At 34.3% G+C, this 20,951-nt stretch overlaps 1 protein-coding gene across 1 annotated transcript in view; it reads right to left on the reverse strand.

The window, feature by feature from the left end:
- Positions 1-330: 330 nt before the first annotated feature.
- BMP5 (bone morphogenetic protein 5) overlaps positions 331-20,951 on the reverse strand; it is a 122,997-nt gene continuing 102,376 nt past the window's right edge. The window contains exons 4-7 of the mRNA XM_077162120.1: positions 17,290-17,484; positions 7,073-7,149; positions 5,636-5,746; positions 331-2,219 (exon numbers count right to left, since the gene is read on the reverse strand). Of these exons, the coding sequence (XP_077018235.1) occupies positions 2,070-2,219; positions 5,636-5,746; positions 7,073-7,149; positions 17,290-17,484 (533 nt within the window). The 3' untranslated portion in view covers positions 331-2,069. The remainder of the gene's footprint in view (positions 2,220-5,635; positions 5,747-7,072; positions 7,150-17,289; positions 17,485-20,951) is intronic.

Genomic DNA, 20,951 nt, shown 5'->3' on the forward strand with positions numbered 1-20,951 from the left:
ATATATATATACATAAATTTTTTAAATGTGAAAATCCTGATGCCAATTATTTCTCTTCTTCAGTGAAAACGCATGCAAGGCATTTTTCCATCCTAATCATTTTTTGAAATTTCTTTAATTTCTTTGTTGTTTGAACAGACTGATACCATCTTTAATTCAAGGATTTTTGCTTTGTCTAGTTAATAGTGAGTTATTTATTACCAACACAAAGAAATATTTTTGGTCATTTAAAAAATATATGATGAATCAAGTAATCTATAAATATTTTATATCTGATACACATTTGTAGACTCTCAGTTTTAATGTCCTTACATTTTGTATCCCACTTAAATAAAGAGCCAAATCAAGAAGCACAGCAGAAACTAGCATCACAAGTTTAATATATTTTTAAATATAGAAATATATTTGAACAGCACATTTAAAGAATAAAATAATAAACTTCCATTTCTCATTCTTACAATGGTACACCCTTAATTCAAAAATATATTACTTAATGTACCTCCAACATATGTAACAAATTTTCTTCCAGGTAAATTGTATTTTAAAACAGCATTGCAATAAACCTGAATTACAAACAAACATAAATTTTTAAGCTACTTCTGCTATAAGTTTTATTCAAATGATCCAAAAGGTTTATTAATAAACGTTACTCTATGAATATTTTTAGATGAACTGTAAAATAAGCTTAACCATGGAGCCTCCATAAATAGCAAGTTATCAACCGAAACATCATTCTTCAAAGAGTTGGTGTGTGTTAAAAGAAAGCCTTAGAAGACATTCCAACAAGGAGAGAAAATAAATTAATTTCAAAGAGAAGAAAACACATGCACATGTGCACACACACACACACAGACACACACACTCACACACACTCCAGAACCTTCCCATTTGGAATTATTTGCACTCAGAGGAAGGTTTTTAAAATCTCCTTACAAATTAAGGAGTTCATTGAGCTCATTCTCAAAGATATGAAAAATGGATTTCAGCTGTTCTTTTGAAATGGCAATTCTGTCAAAGCCATTATGGGATTTTTGGTAATTTCCTCTAGTTTATTTTCAGTGCTTTTACTCCAAATAAAATCCCTTGCATCACATCAATCAGCAAACTGAGTTATAAAGGAGAGCTAAAGAAAATGGCTCTGTTGACATCTTCTGCTCTGGTATGTTTTACGTGTGCAGTGGCTTGTCTGTAGGGAAGACAGGGTAGTGGATGTAAATCTTTCTTTATTTTGGACTAAGTTTTTAAATTTGAAAACAATATTTGTAGCAGTAGTGTTCTAGATAATAGGCAGACATGATTTACTTGAGGTAAGAAGGTTGTTCTGCAATTTTTTAGTGTTAACTTGGAAAGTTACGGACACAGGCTCAAACCCTGTCTCCACAGAATTCCTGAAGCTTTGAGCTCTTTACAAAATCTACAATCCACAATCCAAGAAGGAACATGCTCCTACAGTTACACCAGTTCTGTTAAAGCAAACAGTTGTAACAATTATGTGCAATCTCCCAGCTTCTATGTTCCACCTACTATTTATTTGTTCAAATCCAGTTCAACATTTCACTTTATCAAATGAAGCAGAAACTCTAAAAGAAAAAAATTGTGTTTATTCAAGCATTTTTGTTTGGGTCATTATTTTATTTCAATTTTATTTCTAAATAAATATCCTATCATAGTTTTCATTGGCGCAGCATAACCAAATGTATTCAATTTCCTTCAACAATATTAAACAAAGGAGTTCTGTCTAATTTCAGAAAATTATATAAAACTTGCATTAAAAAAATGTTGAAATGGAATTGAACTGGACTTAGCATATCCAATTAAAAGACTGAGCAATCTATTGCATAAAATAGTGACCTGTAAAATAAATTTTTATTGATAATGCATCCACAAAGGATAATATATATCTCTAAATAAATAAAAAATAGCTATATACATGATTTTGTACATAGGAAGAGAGATTAAATGAGCCAGACTAATTTTAGGAAATTCCCCTTTTTTTCTGAAAGTATGCTTTTTATTGCAGTCACAAACCTTAATACAGATCTTTTTGTTATTGCCATTGTTATTTAACATTAGTGGCAGCCACATGAGCGCACTACCATATTTCTGTATTTTTTCAAAATGACATTAGAGCTGTCATCAAAATATAGCACAGAGATGGCATTTAATTTGGTTGGAGCACAGCAAGGCTTTGGTACATGGTCAGGAAACATCAGATGAACCTGGGGGAACAAATGTTTTATTTTTTTAAGAAATAGTAATAAACATTTTGTGTGCAGCTTTAAAGTAGTATACTTGTTTTATTGCTCACATTCAGGCACCCCCTTAGACTGATCACCCTTTTCCTATTTCTGTTCAACTGGGGCGGGGTTAGCCGATAATGAGGGATGCATTCTTAAGCATTAATGCCTAGAATCAGCCCATCAGTTCTAAATACTTGTTGGGACTTTGAAAAATATTCCACCAAGTAAGGAAAACTCTCACTACGGAGTATGCAGTGGAAAATTTTCTGGGGAAAGAATGCAACAACTAGTTGCTGCTTTTCACCAAAAGTAATAACTAAATTGCTTTTGGTTAAAATGACTATTTCTACATACTTTGTGAGAATAAAGAAATCACAATACAAATGCAAAACAATGAAAAATATAGTTGGACTGTACAAAGATTTTGGATATAGGTATTATTTTATATGGCATAATTAAACAATAAATCATAAAAGTTAGGCTAACTCAATTATCCACAGTAAAAGGAACATAAATACCAAAAGCTGGAAATAAAGAACCTATAAAATATAAAATGTGATTCTAACAAATGATTTTCACTCTTCCTCACAGATTTCTTTTACCAAATTGGCTGCAGTTGAAGATTCTTTTACTTTCTTTCCCCCTTGCCCACTCTCTAGACAAGTGCAAAAAGCAGGCTAAGCAAAAAGCAGGAGCAAGGAGCCTAGATATTTTACAAATTGTATATCAATCCCCCCAAAAAGCTATTAAAGGTGGCTATATATGAAAATTGAAATGCATATGTTTAAAAAAAAAAAAAGAGTATGCTCATTTTGATCAGACTGGCAGTCAGCCTATGATTCACAATCATTGAGCAAACAGCCAGAACATGTTTCCCCCTTTCCATCCCCGCACCTACTCTGGCCCTTCCCCCAAAGGAGTTTATGGGAAGTCCCACTGATGAGTCTTAAGGGATCCACAAAAAGCCAATACAGCTTCTTAGAGTTTTGGCTGCACTATGTCCTGGCTGAAATAACATACGAGCCATGCATGTGGACAGAAACAGCAGGAAAAATGAGGTGATCTGACATGAACTTGAAATTTCTTAAGACCCCACAAAACTAAAACTTGGATAGCATCTACAAATTTCAGATGCAGCTTGTGTCCCTCATCAGCTTTATCTTCCATAACCCACACATACATGATGGATGACCCCCCCTGTTTCAATGACTTTGGCAGCCTCACGAAGCAGTCGCTCATAAAAAATGGATTGTTCTTGAATGGTTTTTCAAACATATTAGTCACAAGCATGCTTTCCTTTAACAACAAATATGCCTGTCTTCTCATTTCATGTCCTTCATAGAACGTACAGAGTGCACAATGCCAGGAAAAAAAATCAAACTTCCCGTGTGTACTTAAATTTTGCGATGACTTATGTCCTACATCTCAGGGCAGTGAGGCAGAGCAGAATCATGTTCCAAGTCCATGTCAGATTTTTATATTTTAAATGTGTTTTTTTTTTCAACACTGTCTTTGAGACTACAGCCTTGAGAGCTGACAATATGTAATTATATATTTTTAAGGGAAAACAAGGAAAAATGAGAGAAAGGGGGAGTGTTTGACAAAGGCTTTTGGGTGTGTTTCAATAATTAAGCATTGCTTAGCCTCAGGGAATATTTACTACTTTAGATACACATCTAAGGAAGCAAAAGTCTGCTTTATGAGTCATTGAAGTGACTGTAAAAACAGGCAAAGATCTTTCTGAGAAATTAAGTGCAACTTCTCTATCAGCAAATAGCTCTTCTTCTGTGGCTGTGTAGAAAGAATGTGATCACAGCTGTCCCTTCAGTGGGTGACACAGCAACGTTTCACTCTATCTGACAGTCCTTCCTGTCAATGTGAAATCTCCACAGATAAGGAGAGAAGGCTTTAGCCTCTTTGTCTTGTTGAAAATGTGAATACAACATACCCATTCTGGTAGAACGTACCTGCTTCTCCTCCCCCCAGAAATGTTATTCCAGACATCAAGAGCTTATATTTACAAGAAGCAAAGGTGAAGGCATACCAGATCTTAAAATTCCCCCAGGAATTTACTCTGTAAGCTGTATATGGCACTGAAGTATGCAATCTTCTTGGTCAAGAATCAATAAAAGAAGAACATTTATAAGTGACTATCTTTCAAAATACATAAATTCTTGAGCTTTCTGTTTCTCTTTACTATGATCTGTCTCCAAAGGTTTTGACAATGCCCATGCTTTAGTTTGCCATGAATGTGAATTGTTGTCTAGTTGTCCTGTAATCCTAATCCTTACCTTACAAAGTCGGTGAAAATAGCAATAAAACATTGCGTCATTTGAGGATTTGATCTGTCAGTTTATATATACCATTCCTTATTCAGAAGCTACTGGAGTCTGTTACCTTACCTTCAATTATTTAAATTTGAAATAATTATGAAATATAAAACAGAATCTTTTAAAGACTCAGATCTTCACAAATTCTAACAGCAATTCTATTTTTTTCTCCTCAACTAGCTTGACCCACAAAGATAGCTCTTTTTCCTAATACTCCCTGTTCTTCTACTGCCATTTACCAACAACTGTATTTCCATCAAGTCTTGATTCTAAAAAAATGTGTTCCTTCCCTTCCCTCCTAAACACAAATCATTAGCATTTTCATATCAACCCAAATACAAATTCGGAATTATAGTCAACTACGCCTTCTAGAATCCTATCACTTCATCTTCCAGAGGTTGTACCTCTGCCACATCAAGAAATCATGCACCGTATATACATCATGCTCTCGAGAGGTATCGGGGGCTCTTTGGATATAGCACAACTATATAGAGAATGTGAGGTCAATGTTTCATTATTTTGTTCAAAAAATAAGCCAGTTTATTATAGACTTGATGACTGCTACATTTCTCTGAATCTGCCACAGAAAAAAACTGTTGCTAGGTAAAATGCTCATAGCATATATTAATACATGCATTAATGAATAAAACCATAATTATGAAATGGCATTCTAAATATTGTTTAAACAGGGTATGATAAACTCTGGAAAATTCAAGTGAGCCTTTTCCACCTTAAAGATTACAATAAAAAAAAAAGTCTCAAGACTAGCAATGAGTTTTCTGTGCATTCTACTTATATTCTACATCAAGAGATTTCCATCATACCAAGAATGTTATGGACCACTGCTAAGTAGTTAGAGCAAAATCCTTCCCCCACTCGGGAATCAGGATTATTCTTTAAATTAGCTGGAAATTCCTGACTATATCCTCAATTATTACTTTGACTCTAAGGGTAGCAAAGGAGTTTGAGAAAAGAAGGCAAAGTCAAAGAACGTTCTCCTTTAAAGCTAGTTAATACTCTGCACACATTATAGACCATTTTCAATCCTACAAAAACAAAGCATACCAGAGTCTGAACTATGGCGTGGTTAGTGGCGTTCATATGGGCATTGAGTGGAAAAGAACATTCTCCGTCACAATAAAAGGCAGCGTATCCTTCTGGTGCTATAATCCAGTCCTAAAGCGCACGCAAAACAAAAATAACACAATGTTACTAAAATTCAATGAATAAACATGTTTGAAGAGCACTCAAATATATTTAATCTCAATAGATTTTCCTTCTTGATCCGACAATTATGCAAATGGAATAGCCACCGCCTTCCATTTGCACACAATTTTATTTTTAAGTTAAAGTTTACAACAAAAGGATAAATATTGTCACAAGAAATTGTCCTCTGTAATTTCTCCCAGGAGGTTGCTCGGTAAAATGCTCACAGCATATATTAATACATGTATTAATGAATAAAACCATAATTATGAAATGGCATTCCAAATATTGTTTAAACAGGGTATGATAAACTCTGGAAAATTCAAGTGAGCCAGAAAAAGAAAAGAAGAATAAACTTAATTGAGATAATTCTCATTATTTCTTAGCAACTCATTCCTGATTTTAGAATTCTAACCTCTTAAATTTTTAATATTTGTTCTCTGTGCTATTTTTGTTTCCATTCTTGCATTAAATTTATCATCTCTTTAGAAAAAATGAATTGAAGCAATTTCCTAAAAATTGTACATGGACAATTTTAGAAGTCAAAAATTGGCAGGTAGAAAAATGGCCCTGTTTTTGTTTTTGTTTTTTTGTTTTTTTTCACAGAGAAATACAACTTGTAAGCATCATGGAATTATCCACATTGAAGGTTTATCATATAATTTGAAAATATATATATTTTAATATCACTTCTCATTATCTTACCTCATTTTCTGAGAATCCATTGTAATGGAATATTAAAAGTAATCTAAAAACTTCAATGTAAACTGTCACTGCATAGAAACATTAAGAACTAATTTAGTTAAATCCTCCCCTAGCCCTGTTTTTGAAGCACAGCTAAACAACAGCAAAGGATTTTGAAGTGCAAGAATTCGTTTTACTGTGACTCTTCCACGACAGAGATATTTTAGTTGTGGTTTCCCTTTCCTAGTCTTGGATAGTTTGGGACTATAAAGGGATAAGTTGAGTTGTTTATATTAATCAGAGCAAATCTTTTATTTGTAATAAAATTAAAAGTTTGAGGAATTTAAACAACAGCACATTTTTCCCTTCTTAAATATCATAGGGTTATATTTATTCTTCTGCATAAATTATTTTTACAATAAAACTTACCAGTTATACTTCAGTGGTAAAAAGCTAATGGAGGAAGTAAATTTTTATGGATAATCTATATTCTGAATATCTGTCAAAAATCATCGATTACTGTATTGGAAAGATTACTGACAAGGATTGCAAGTTGCTAAGGATGAATGATAAAGCCAGAAAGAAGCACCTGCATTGACTGAATATTCTTACCTGCCATCCCAAGTCTCGGAAACTCACATAGAGTTCATGCTTCTTACAGGCTTGTTTCTGCTCACTTGTATTATAATCTGAAGATGAAAGGCACATTTTAATCAAATTACAGGCTTATCAGGTATATTAATATTTTTTTGTGTGAGGCCACTGATAAAATGAAAGACACTGTATTTGAAGCTGTGAAATGTGAGGTTGAATTTGAGAGCTAGAGCCACTTAGTAGCTGTGTGAACTTCAGGCAAGTCGCTTGTCCTCATTGCCATCTATAAAAATGGAGATAATATCATTTACCTTGTGAGGTTCTAATGAGGATCTTGTTAGACAACCTACAAGGCAGTGCACGGCATTGTGCATTAATTCATTAATGAGCTACTTAATGAGTGCTCCTTCATTAATGCCTCCACACTATAGAGCCACCTAATGTACTCAGATATATTAAATATTCATTCAATATTTTGAATGTCTTCCATGAGGTAGATGCTGGGAAAGTATCAATTGGGATCTCAGGTGATTTTATTTCAATCAGCATCCAAAACTCAGGTTATCCAAAATGGAACTTACGATCATCCCCCAAAAACCTGTTCCATCTGAAGTAGACGTCTCCATTTTTGGTTGACAGGAGCAACCAGGCAAAAACAAACAAACAAACTTTGCTCATACACGTCAGGTACTGTTAAGAAATCTACATATTCTATCTTTAAATAGGTTCAAAATCCACCCACTCTCAGCATCTCTGTCACTACCATCCTGCCCAAGCCACCATCATCTCTTTGCTGTTTGTCCTCACTGTACCCTTGCGCTACTACAACACAGCAGGTGGGTGGACTTTTTACAAAGCAGATTGAATTACGTCACTCCCTACGATTGTTCCCCGTTTCACTAAGAGTGAAACATCCTGCCAGGGACTTGCAAGTCTCTACAAATTTGGCTGTGGTCCTTCTCCGGCTCCTTTTCTTCCTGTCTTCCTCTCCTTCGCTCTGCTCCAGCTTTAGCACCGCCTGGCTACCCTGTGCACATGCCAGACCCACCTTCACATCAAGCCTTCACTTTCGCTATTCTCTCCTCCTGAAATGCTCTTTCTCTGAATCTCTACATGGCTAATGCCTATATCTTCTTCAAGTCTTTGATTAAATATCACCCTGATAAAGACTATTTAAAATTACAATTCCATTCCCCAAGATTCCTGATCTTCCTCACCTTGCTCCGATTTTTTTTAAATTTCACTTATCACCTTTTAATATGTTACATCATGTATTCACTTAGGATGTGCATTGCTTATTGTCTGTTTCTTCCCACTAGAATGTAAGGTCTACAGGGCAAGAATAATTTTCTGTTTGGTTGACTGATGTATCTCAAGTGTCCAGAATAGAGCCTGGCACACGGTAGGCATTCAATAAATATTAAAGGAATTAATGAATACATTACTCATATTGTTCCACAAATGATTTGAGCAGAGGAAATGGATTATTTCCATTACATATTTACAAATATAATCTGAAAAAAAACCCATATTTATATAATGGGTTTTAAAATTGCTTTAAAATAATTAGGGATAAATGAAGAAAGTCCCAATCTTCCATCTAGAATGAAGTTCTACAGAAACACAGAACTTTACAGAAAATCTTTCTATGTTGTCTTTGGAGCGTGTTCGCACTTTATATGAATAACATTTTAAAAGCAAATCCACTTTGGTTATTTTGAATTATAATAACATGGAAATTTTAGGTTAGAGGTGTGAGCAATATGACTTACTTTAAAAGAAAACAGCTAATATTACGTTCTGTAAAAAAAACGCTTTAGTCACTGTGACAGGTATCTCTGACAAATCAACTGAAAAGGTTTTATGCAGAAGCAGTTTGTGTTAAGCTTTTTTTTTTTTTTTTTTTTTTTTAAAGAGAGAGGGAGGAAAGGAAGGAAAGACAGAGAAGGAAGGAAGGATGGAAGGAAGGAAGGGAGAAAGAAAGGGAAACATTTTCTTGTTTTATTATATTTTGTTTGTTTGTTTGTTTTTTACATGGGCTGGGGCCGGGAATCGAACCGAGGTCCTCCGGCATGGCAGGCAAGCACTCTTGCCCGCTGAGCCACCGCGGCCCGCCCTGTGTTAAGCTTTTTAATTATGCTCACCCTTTAGTGAAAATAGAGGCAATTATAAATCAAGGGACCCATTTAGTGGCCTGTCATCTGCCTTTCACAGTTACTTCAATGAATTGTTTTATGTCAGTCTGTAAGGTAATTCTTAATTAAAGCAAATTAAATAGGTATGGACAGAAAATGGAGGAGAGAGAATTCATTTGAAACTCATATTCTTGCTTCTTGAGGGAAAACTTCTCCCTTAATCTGAATAGCACAGTGGCAAAGAATTTGTCCAGGCAATAAAAATTTAACACTAAATGCACAACATGGATAAATTCCCTGTATGATTATTAGGGAAAAAGAATAATTGACTATGCATCAGTTTGATTGCATAAATTTCTTGATACTCAGAATAGAAAAAATAAATAAGCTCTGAATTAGACCAAGGTCATCAAACTTCTTCTGTAAAGACACAGGGAGTAAACAGCTTAGTCTATAAGATTTCCATCTCAACTACTCAACTTTGCTTCTGTAGCAGGAAAGCAACTGTAGACCATATGTAAATAAATGGGCGTGGCTGTGTTCCAATAATACTTTATTTATGGATACTGAAACTTGAATTTCATATGATTTCCACATGTCACAAATATTATTCTTTTGATTCATTTTCAAACATTGAAAAATAAATCTAAAATATTCTTAGGTAATGAGCAGTACAAGGATAGACAAGGGGTTAGATATGGTTCACTGACCTTCGTTTGCCCAAGCCTGAATTAGGTAATAATAGGAATATTTATTCCTTCATCTTTGTCTTAATTAAAAACATTGAATATGAATAAAGACTGTCTATTCAATACGCATACAGGTATATCTGTAAAGCTATAAACATATGGTTATTTAAATTCCGTAGTTATAAAAAAAAAGAATGAAAAAACTAAAAAGTCCAAATATATCTGTTCCATATATTTTGCAGCCTTTCATGGAGGCTAAGTGATATATATATAATGTAACATCACATAAAGGTAACAGGCAATGAAATTTATACCAGAGTCTGGTTCCAAGAGTCTGATTTCATAGAGCATTAGGACCATATGCTTATTCTGTCAGGAATAAAAATTAATGGATACTGAGTGTAGCAAATGTTGTACCCAAACCAGCAAGGTCTGTAGTTAGGTTTTACTAAAAATAGTTGGCAGAACAAACTGTGAAATGAAGTGTAAGGGAATCAGATTTATATCTTTTTAAAATATCGATTGGCAGCTCTTAGGAGATTAAAAATGAAATAAACATAATGCTACTGTTGATGAGCATGCCTGCTAATGAAAAGTCACACGGAGACTGACTGAAATGTCCTGGTACTACAGCCAACACAAGAAAAAACGCGGACATTCCTCAAACCTATGCAGGTGTTATAAATACAGCATTTCTTTGTTTTGACTCTTTCAGGTAATGATACTAGGAAAGCAGTGCTAAAATATTGAAAGTATTGAAAATACTTTATTTACATTCTTTATGATCACTTTCTAGAAATAATGCAGCTAAATCTTTTTTTATTCAGTTTGATTTTTTTTTAAGAAGGACATTCTTTCTTAGAAAAAAAATCACAATAAACAAAATAAAATACATAGAGGTTCAAACTGGTTAAAAACAAACATCTCTGAGGTCTACATATTGCTTCAATCATCTGCCCATTAGTCTCTGAGCAAATAAACAAACAAATAAACAAGGGCTAACCTAGATGTCAAGGGGGAAAAAGAAAATCAAGTCCCCAAAACTCTATACTGTTTTCCTTTTCTTCCAGATATAGTAATAGTTTTTTTAGAGAATTAAATAAGGTAAATCTATAAAAGAAAAATTCAAAATAGAATTTAATATTTGAGCAATACAAGGGCTTAAAAAGCCAAATATGAGAAGATACTGCAATTTCAAAAGCAAAAGAGGAAATATTTGCATCCTCACCCTTAGTTCCCAAAAGGAAAATAGAGAAAGAGGAAGTCAGTTTCTACAGCATCAGGACAGAAGTCCATATTTTAATTAATTTATAAAATAGAAAATGATGAATGAAAGTACAAAAGGTAAAGTACAAAAGGGATGGAAAAGGTAAAGTACAAAAGGGATGGTGTTAAAATACAATATTCAGTAATGTAAAATTTGATATGGCCTTCAGGTTGAGAAATTCATGAAAACCCCAAAACAAATAAAAATTCCTCCCATCCCACCCCACCCCACCCCGCCCCAAGGGTGGGGAATTTCAAAGTGCTGGTTACTCTAGCTGAATCACCATTTTCCTTACAGTGAATTACTTGCTTGATTTCATGCACAGTCCCATGAGATTTCTGTTATTTGTGTAGGGATATCTGTGTCTGTCTATGTAAATATGGTTGACACAATCACACACCACAAAATAATAACTATCTGTTGTGTTTGCTTAACTCTGCTTAGCAAAGCAACCATCTGACATGACCAACTAACACCCTCACCTTAGAACACTTTGAGATAAAAACCTATCCTCAACCCTGAGTTTCCAGCTGTCTGGTAAATGTCTGTAAACACAAATTTCCTAGATGCCTCCCACCCACCATGTCTACTTCCAGCCTAATTATTCTGGTTAACAGCATCACTAGTAACTTAATGGCCCAAGCCAGAAAATTTGGCATGCCCTTTGATTCTCTTTTGTTTCTCTCAGACTCCACATTAAATTAGTCCACAAAACCCCATAATGACCCATTTCTGTATTCATTTTCGTTAACTCGTTGGCAGCCCTTTGCATACCCCATACTTCCTCAGCATTCCCTTCTGATAACTTGGAATCCTGGTATCATACTTTATCCCTTCTCTCTCCTACACTTCTGACAACAAATATTTTGTCTTTTTTTGTAGAATTGTTTTTCCCCTTTGCCTGTACCTAAAGTGTGCTGCTCCCAGGAGATTTTATCCTTGTTTCTTCTCTTACTTTGCTATCTGTGGCACTATCACTCCCATGCTTCATTCAACAATTTGGGCTCAAATCACTATCCTTTTCCTGGACCTTCCATTATTCTTGAAATTTATTTCTCCATAGACTCTGTCTCACTGGCCCCCTCCGTTTCCTTGCTAACACCATCCCACATGTTTTGGTTTCCACTTCCCCTCTCTCCAATCTTCATTGTTTGGAGTGTTTTATTAGACTCCTAATCATTATTTGGGCTTTTGGTTTCCTTCCATCAAATCCCATCCTTTGTTCTGCTGCCAAATTTAACTTTTTAAAATGGTACGTCTGATTAGGGCATTCCTTTTTCTAATTGGCTACCTGATGGCATCAGAGTACCTTATGATCACCTACTCTACTCTTTATGATTTGGTCTTTGCGTAGCTGCTGACTTTGCACTCCTCTCACACCAGATTATGTCATACCTCATTTGATACTGGTACATGAATTATAACTTTGCCCATCAGTCTGGAATGGCTTCATTCATCCCTCCATTTTTTTTTAAAGAGCCTAGTCTTTCTCAGTTAAGCCCCTTGTGAAATGTTCCAGGCCATGGCTGGCACTGCTAGTTTCTCTGCCCTCATTATTCTCACATCACTTAGCCCCTGCTCTAATAGAACTCACTTTATTTACTAAAGTAGATGTCTTTCCCCTTTCTGAGTGCATTTGGAAGAGGCAAGATTCTTGCACTATTGATTTTTTATCAACATAGAGTGTACTTGGCACATGAAAGGTATTTATTTAACCTTGAATATCTTCAATAAATATTACTTGACAAGAAATAGTGGCCATATGTAATCTCTCTGTGTATTATCTCTAGACAGAGAATTGGCACCATTGGCAGTCAATGTATTAATGTTTATTATCAAGTTTTTCTTAATTATGCAATTGTTCAAATAGAAAAGTGAAATTAAGTTAGATTCTAAAATACCTGTGCTGCTGAAGTCTTGAAGACCTGAAGTCCTGATAAGTGACCAGAAGTGTGGGTACTTACTTATTAGAGAAAGAGAGTGAGAGAGATTGAGATCCAGTTTTCTCTGATATAACCCCTAGGTCTCAGAGGATACAGTCTGAATTTTTATGTAACCACTTTGAAAAGCCAAACCAAATATGCAATCATTAATAAAATAAACATGAAGTCATTTATAGAATGATAAGCTATTGACTGATGTTAATATGATTACTTACCATGTACTATCTAAATTTGATTTAACCTTCTATCTAAATTTTTACATATATTAATTTATTTATTCCTCACAACTCATGCAACCCTACCTTATGAAGCAAGTACCATCAATGTTCCTACTTTAATATGAGGAAATAGAGGAAGAGAGAGTTGACAAATCTTGTCCAAGATTATACAATTAGTAATTGGTGAAGACGGGATTAAATGAGAGAATGATATATAGGTAATAGAAAATACATAGTAGATAGATAGATACATAGATGGATAGATAAAATATGCACCACAATAATTATTCTTTTAGGAGGATTTTTGCAGAATTTTGCATGCTCCAGGGCTCATATATCAACCTTCTTGTAGTGTTCATTTATATAGAAATATAGATTAGAAATATCTTCACACTTACAGATTTTCATTGCAGCATTGATTTAAGAGTCCCAGTTTAAACTAAAATGTCTTTTAGGGATGAAAGGGTCAAATAAACTTGGATACAAGTACTACTGAATAGGTTACAGTAATAAAATCGAATGAGGTTATTTATTTGAACAGATGACTAAAATATACTGCTAAAATATCTAAAATATCATTCATGCAATTAAAAATACATGAAAATATGCTCTCCAAAAGAGACACATATGTGGAGGAAAAGGTTGAGAAGTGCATGCTGATATCAGGGTAACCTACTGGGGAAGGATGAGGTGATTAAGGGAGAACTGTAGCTCTATTTACGATTTAACTATTTTTAAATAATGAAAAATTTCATTTATTATAGAATGTAAAACATTTTAAATAAATAATTCAACTAATTGAACTTTTTTGTTTTGATTAGTATCCATTATTTTAAGAAGTACAAATTTGCACTGTATCCATTAGGCAAGAGATGGTGCCTATTAGATTTGAGAATAAGTACACAATATCTATTTGAAGCACTTGCTCTAGGAAATCACCATGGCCAAGGCCACTACATGACTGGACCCACTTTCAAAGAATCCTAGTATTAAGCATGAACGGAGCAATCTTTTCAAGCAGTTCTGTAATGAATCAGGACTTACCATCTGCCTTGTTAGCTCTTCAAGATTCTTAATACTCTGCATCTCAAAAAGGGATAGCTTAAAAATTTGCTATTGCCTCCGTTTCCTTCCCCCCCATTCAAATAACTATCCATATACACTGATGTTATTGTATAACTAACATCATACAATAAAATACTGTGAGAAGGTTCTGACCAAGAAAGAAAAGAGAGTTTTATGAGATGTTTGCCTAATTATATATTTTTTCTTTTTGCAAAATATATCATCAAACTTTGTAAGTCTCAGTTAGCATAAGAAAGGTTAAAACTCAGGTCATGCATGCTGCCATTTCCTTTCCCATTTCAAAAATTTCAAAAATTCCTGTTTTCTGGCTCAATATGAGACTGCTAGGCAATCTATTCCTCAATATATCTGATTATCCTGCTTGCCAAAAATCTGAAGGGGGTTGAGGAGTGACAGTTTCTGCAGAAAAATAGGAACAATGTCTCTAAATATATAAAAAGAAGTTAGTTTTTTTCCCTACAAACAACACATTCATTCACTCAACAAGTATTTATTTGGCTCCTACTTTGTGCTATAGGAATTTGGAAGGGAAATGGATCACTGAGACACCAGAAAACAGGTGTCTTATGCTAACTGAGACTTACAAAGTTTGATGATATATTTTGCAAAAAGAAAAAATATATAATTAGGCAAACATCTCATAAAACTCTCTTTTCTTTCTTGGTCGGAACCTTCTCACAGTATTTTATTGTATGATGTTAGCAATATTAAGCATCTATTGCTTATATTGGGAGAGTTTGAAAGTTTCACTGGCATTTTAAGTCTCCCATGTATCAAATTTTCTGTTTTTATTAGATTCCCTTTCCTTAAATCTCTGTCATTTGGGCTAAATCCTATGAGACATTTTCCTGTCTGCTTGATCATTACCTATTGAAAGGTTAAGTCTCATAATCACAAGCCAACTACTTTCTTTCTTTTTATTATAAAAATATGAACACACTCCCAAACCAACAGCCACATATTTCACATAAATGGTTGCCAATGACAAATTTTTTAGAAAGAAGATATTGGTCTCTATTAGAATAATACTGCACTCTAAATGGTGTTAGGGAACTGTTGAAAAGGTACATGATTTTTACTCCATGTGTTTTATTCATCTCTAGTTATAGTTTTACATTTGTCACTTGTGGTCAGGAAGAGAAGATAGAGTTCACCAATAGAGAAAAGACTTTGAAGATTTTATTCACTGGAACACCTCTGCCTGTCTTTATATTCTCTAATATAAGTATAAGGACTCACACCTTCCCTTTGTAATTTCTTCAAAAATTATTTACTCTTCTATTCAGGGTTTAGTAAACCTTTTTCTTAATGCAGTCTGCTACATTAAATTAAAAACATTTCAACCAATTTTAGAACCATTCTACATGAAAAGAAAAACATACAACTTTGACAGGCTAGTATTTATAAGGAAGAAAAGGTCTCAGAAAGTTATTTTTCTCCATCTTTCATATTAGGCAATTACAACTTTTGCCAAACTAAATACCTTGTGAATACCATTACAAAATATATTTGTAATAAGGAACTAATAACACGTTTTACTTTCAAGTGAAAAAGCTAGTTAAACTTATTTGTGGGAAAATTGTATTAAATCATCATGGTATATGCAGCATGCAATTCAGTATAATACCATTCCATGTAGAAATATGCCTCCCTGTTTCTCTTGCTAGGATGTCTAGCATGATTCTCTTAGTGTCAACTTTTTGGGAAGGCACAAATGAGTTCTATTTAGTATTTTTGTTGTGGGTCCCAGATGCACAAAGACCAAAACCAAACAACAAGCAAAACATCCTTTACATGTTCTATCTTTTATTTATTATCATTTATTTCTTATCTAAACACCCCTACATGTTTGAGTAATAAGTAAATGAAATATGATTTGTCACTTTTAATTTAAAACTAGGGAAAGTGAAGAATTTAGGAATAATGGCAAACACCATTTGATTGTCTTTTATCAGATGACTGAAGGCTTCTTTAATATGCTGAAATACCATTCCCAGGGATCATGCCTCTTTTACCCACTTCTTTATCCAAAGTACTGTGCATATGATGACTATTAACACAGATGAACAGATATTTTACAAATGAACAAGTATGTTGTACTAAGATGGGAAATTCTATGGTCAGTTTCTTGTCATAGATTCATTTTTATTTATAAAATTTCTTGGAATAAAATAGCCATCTTTTTCGTTTAAGAGCAGCTTATTACAACCCATTTGAAGCCTGAACTAAACAAGACGTGTATAAATAATATGATTAAATCACTTCAGATTCTGGCAGTTTAATGCTTTCTCATTGATCACATATTCATCACCTTTTCTATCAATTAACAGACTAAATTGCAAGTACACTGAGATCAATTGTTCATGTGTAATATTCTGCTGAAAGATTTGATATATACGTAAAAGAAGATTATCCAGTTGATAGCCTACAAATAACAAATGAAAATATAATTACCTTAATTCTTATATAGCCATCTTGCTCCTATTTTCAGCAAGAATTTAAACTGCATGAGTCACATGAATTACTTTAAGTACTGAAGAAAGTTATGCTGAATTTAGCTGGCTATCCATCCATATTTGAGAGACTTGGGGTAAGTAAGCTCAGCAAGTTGTGCAGTTCAGTTCTGGCTCTGTTGATCTAACCATTTCATAATTTTATTACCACCAGCTTGATTTTAATTTGAACAGAATCTGCCAACATGTGAAAGCAAGTGCTATTTTCAAATCAATTAATGAGTGATTCATTGTTGACACATTCTGGGGACGGTAGAAAGAAACATCACTGGGTGATTTAATAGAACAAATTTATACAGAGGGTAAATTTATTGTGGCTGCTTGATATGCACCATATGACCTTGTAACTCTCTGTGCACAACCATGGCTCTGGCTTTGTCTTACCTGCAACACTGGCCATTCTGGACGAGTCCTGATGAGAACTGGATTTATTGCGGTTCTGGTTTTTTCGTTTGTTGGCCGCTCGCACAGATCGCAGCAGCACCTCACTTGCCTTGAAGAAGGCAACCATGAACGGTTGTTTTGACTGAGGTCCGTGTCTTCCCACGAGACCGGCAGATTTTACGTTTATACTGCGTCCTAGAACACAATGAACGAGCACTTGGTTTATGAAAAAGAGACAGTTTACCTAATGTGAACGAATTCTGAGGTTACTTATTTTAAAACATTATCAGGGCATTTCCTTTACAAGCCAAAGTAGCTTATAAACGTTGAAGGTTTACTATTACACACAATTATCTGCGCTTGGTTTTTTCATTTTGCATCGTTCTTCAACCACAGAACACCCTCCGGCGATTTCACTGGTATCTTCTCAGAGCTGGAAGCAAGCAACACAAAGACTTGACTACAGCCAGCCTGGAAATGTCCATTTTAATTAGTAATTTCAAAAATATCAGCTATGGGCTCTTCTGCATTGTGTCCCCTAATTTTCCTGAGTGACAAAAGCTAAGTGCCTGGCAGGGTGTTTCTACTTTCCCCAGTTTATTTCAAATAGTTCAAGCATTAATTAGCACTGAAAACCTTCTTGCCTTCACCTCTGGCTCTGCCCAGCAAACTCTGGAAAGCTGCACTGTAGTTAAAGTTCTTCATGTATCAGTCCAGAAGCTCATTCTGGGGATGGAGGTTTGCTTTAAGCTCTAGCTCATTCTCAAAATGAAGTGTCCTGAGTAAATTTGGAAATTACTGGATCCCTTCCTCTCTGTGTTTTGATATAACCTGAATGTTTACTGAAAGGATTTTAGAAGAAGCAAATTAAACCTGGAGACTCTCAGAAAGGAGAAAAATCCCAGTTATGGTTGGGGACTCACTTTTGCATTTAAATCAGCCTAAACCCCAGACCCCAGTCTGAGCATGTTGATGTAGCTGTATATCAGAGAAAAGGATGTGCAATCACGGGCTGTGCAGGAAAGCGTTAGAGGTCAGGTAAAAGTAGAGATTGGGAAGGTACCTCTTCCAGAGGGTGGTGGTGGTAGTGGTGATAATCATATATAATTATCAATAATGCACATAATATATTGTATTTGGATGCTTGCCATGTATGTGCCAGGCATTTTTCTAGGTCGTTTACATTCATTGTTCAATTTGATTCCACAAATATCTTACGATTAGGTGTATTCTTCTCCCTTTCTTATAATTCACCCTTCTTAGGCTCTTCCAATTAAAAATAATTATCTGTGATAATAATATATATGTAAAGGAAACCATTGACTTTGATATCTGATTTCGTAAAAACCACCCAAAGAAGATGAACTGTTCAACCTTAAGTTGTAAATACAGTTGAGATTTACTCAAAATGCATGTCAACTTCTGCTTAAGACACAGAAGTTACCAATCTTTTAAGATTAATATATAATGTGGTTTGAAATATGTTCCTGACTGACTCTGGCTTGCTCCTTGAGAAATATGCGTTTTTTTTCTTAAAATATTCATTCAGTAAAGACTGTGGAGTAGCCTCTGTCTCTCATAAGATTTGACCCACCTTAGAAGAAAGAAAAGGAAAACAAGTCTCTGAAACAGCATCAATGGCATTTTAGCAAATAAACCCTTGTTCTTAACGGAATTTATTTTGGCAGCATAAATACTTTTGTGTATACTTGCATTGTACTGAAAACTTCTACCGTCAGAAAATGAGACCGTGTCATGTGAGGCAGTGCAGCTGTAGGGCGGGATACATAGGTCTTTTAAATGTGGAGATATTGGTTAAAAAAAAAAAAAAAAAGAACATACACTAATTCAGGCAACATCAGTGTCCTCAACAATTGTTCCACAAAATATTGTTTCAAAATATTGAAAACTTCATTAGTTCCTAAAAGGATTAAAATGGTCATGTGTCTGACAAATGCTGCTACATTCATTCCTACCAGAGAAAGAACTTACAAATAATCAAAGCAGTAAACCTTAAACAAATAAGCACATAGGTTTCTCTTTTAAATGTAAACTTACAGTGGCCCTATGCCAGAATCTATGTTTCTTAGAAAAACTCTATCACTGGCATAAATGAAAGAGGCAGTTTGATTTGTGGTCAGTGCAGTTTCCATTCTACTTCCACTGTAACAAATGTATTAATTCAGCTCAGACTTCCTCCTTCTGGCAGCCCTTTTGCTGTAAAAAGAGAAATTAGAAGTTCCAGCCAAATACCATACCTTGAACTGACCCACTTCAATACATAAACACTTTTACGACGTGTTTATTCAGGTGTAGCACTTGAAATTGGTTTAAGATGTTTCCAGTGACAGAGAGCTCAGCAAAGGAGGTGGGGGCGGGGGGAGATAAACTGAGAAACTTAACTGTTATGGAATAGAATAACTGGCAATCTGTACTTCAAAAAAATATTTTTCCATCTTGGACTACAACATAAAAGTATTTGTTGAAGGTTTTATTTTGATTTTTAATGGAGTGTTAATTTAACAGGAATTAAATTTTTATTTGTATACGTTGATGACTGCAGAAGTCATTTTTAATATATGATCTTTCTAATACTGAAACAGGCCGTCACAAGACATTCACAAATGGAATACAGTAAAATCAGTTTCCATTCATTCCAGCACACACTGACCCTTTTATAGTTAAATAAGCACTTAACGCAAAGTTCCAAGTTTCCTTTGGTTTGCAAGAGGTTTCTTTATTATTATTCCAAAGACTTTTCAGTATTTTAATTTTTATCTGTGAAGAAATGATACAGAAATAATACTGCCCTAAAGATTTATATTCTGAAAACCGTAAAGATGTTGTGTATGTTCCAAATTTGAGTTTCTTGGACTTTACAAAGGTGGATATTGTGTGTGAAGCAAAGTACCCTTCAAACCAATGTGAACTCCCTTTAAAATAACTTTTAATATTATTAAGTTTCCTCTTGGTTTCCTTTTTATTTTAGCAATGAGGTGACTATTAAGATTCCATAAGTTAATACTTGCTCAGTTACCCTTGGTCTTGAGTATATTATAGAAGCATTTACTATTTGACCTATTCCTTCAGACACAATATGCTTACATTGATTATTTTGACTAAACTTTTTGAATGGCTGAACAGTTTGTTTTGTAGGAAGTGCTACTGGCAACCCAGACTATATTGGATATATTGAGAATAGTGAATTTCATATAAAAATTTTTAACATATTGAATTCTACTATTAAATATATGGTATTTTAAAAATATTGCAAGCATATAAATAAAGAACCCTACCTCAAGCATTTTAATTTAGGAAAACCATATCTGTGCTTTTATCATTGTAGATTTACTTTTAAAACATGATCCTTATATTTAATGATTTATAAATATAATGATTAAGCATTAAATATGCAGCAGAAATGAAAATGGGGTGAGAGGATAGAAAAAGTATTTTTTTAAAAAGGAATGGTAAGGACATGAGCTCGATCCAAGCTTGGTCACCTTAGGATTCAATCACATCTAGACACGCTTAGAGTATTGGTTGGTTTAATTTCCCAAGAATAAATTTGAATGAGGATTGACCAATCTCATGGGAAAGAATTTACTCTAAGCAAAAGGTGACCCTTTAAAGCATAGATTCAGAACCGTGTCCAGTAGAGA

This window comes from Tamandua tetradactyla, chromosome 5 (genome assembly GCF_023851605.1).
Source record: "Tamandua tetradactyla isolate mTamTet1 chromosome 5, mTamTet1.pri, whole genome shotgun sequence".
Taxonomy (NCBI): Eukaryota; Metazoa; Chordata; class Mammalia; order Pilosa; family Myrmecophagidae; genus Tamandua; species Tamandua tetradactyla.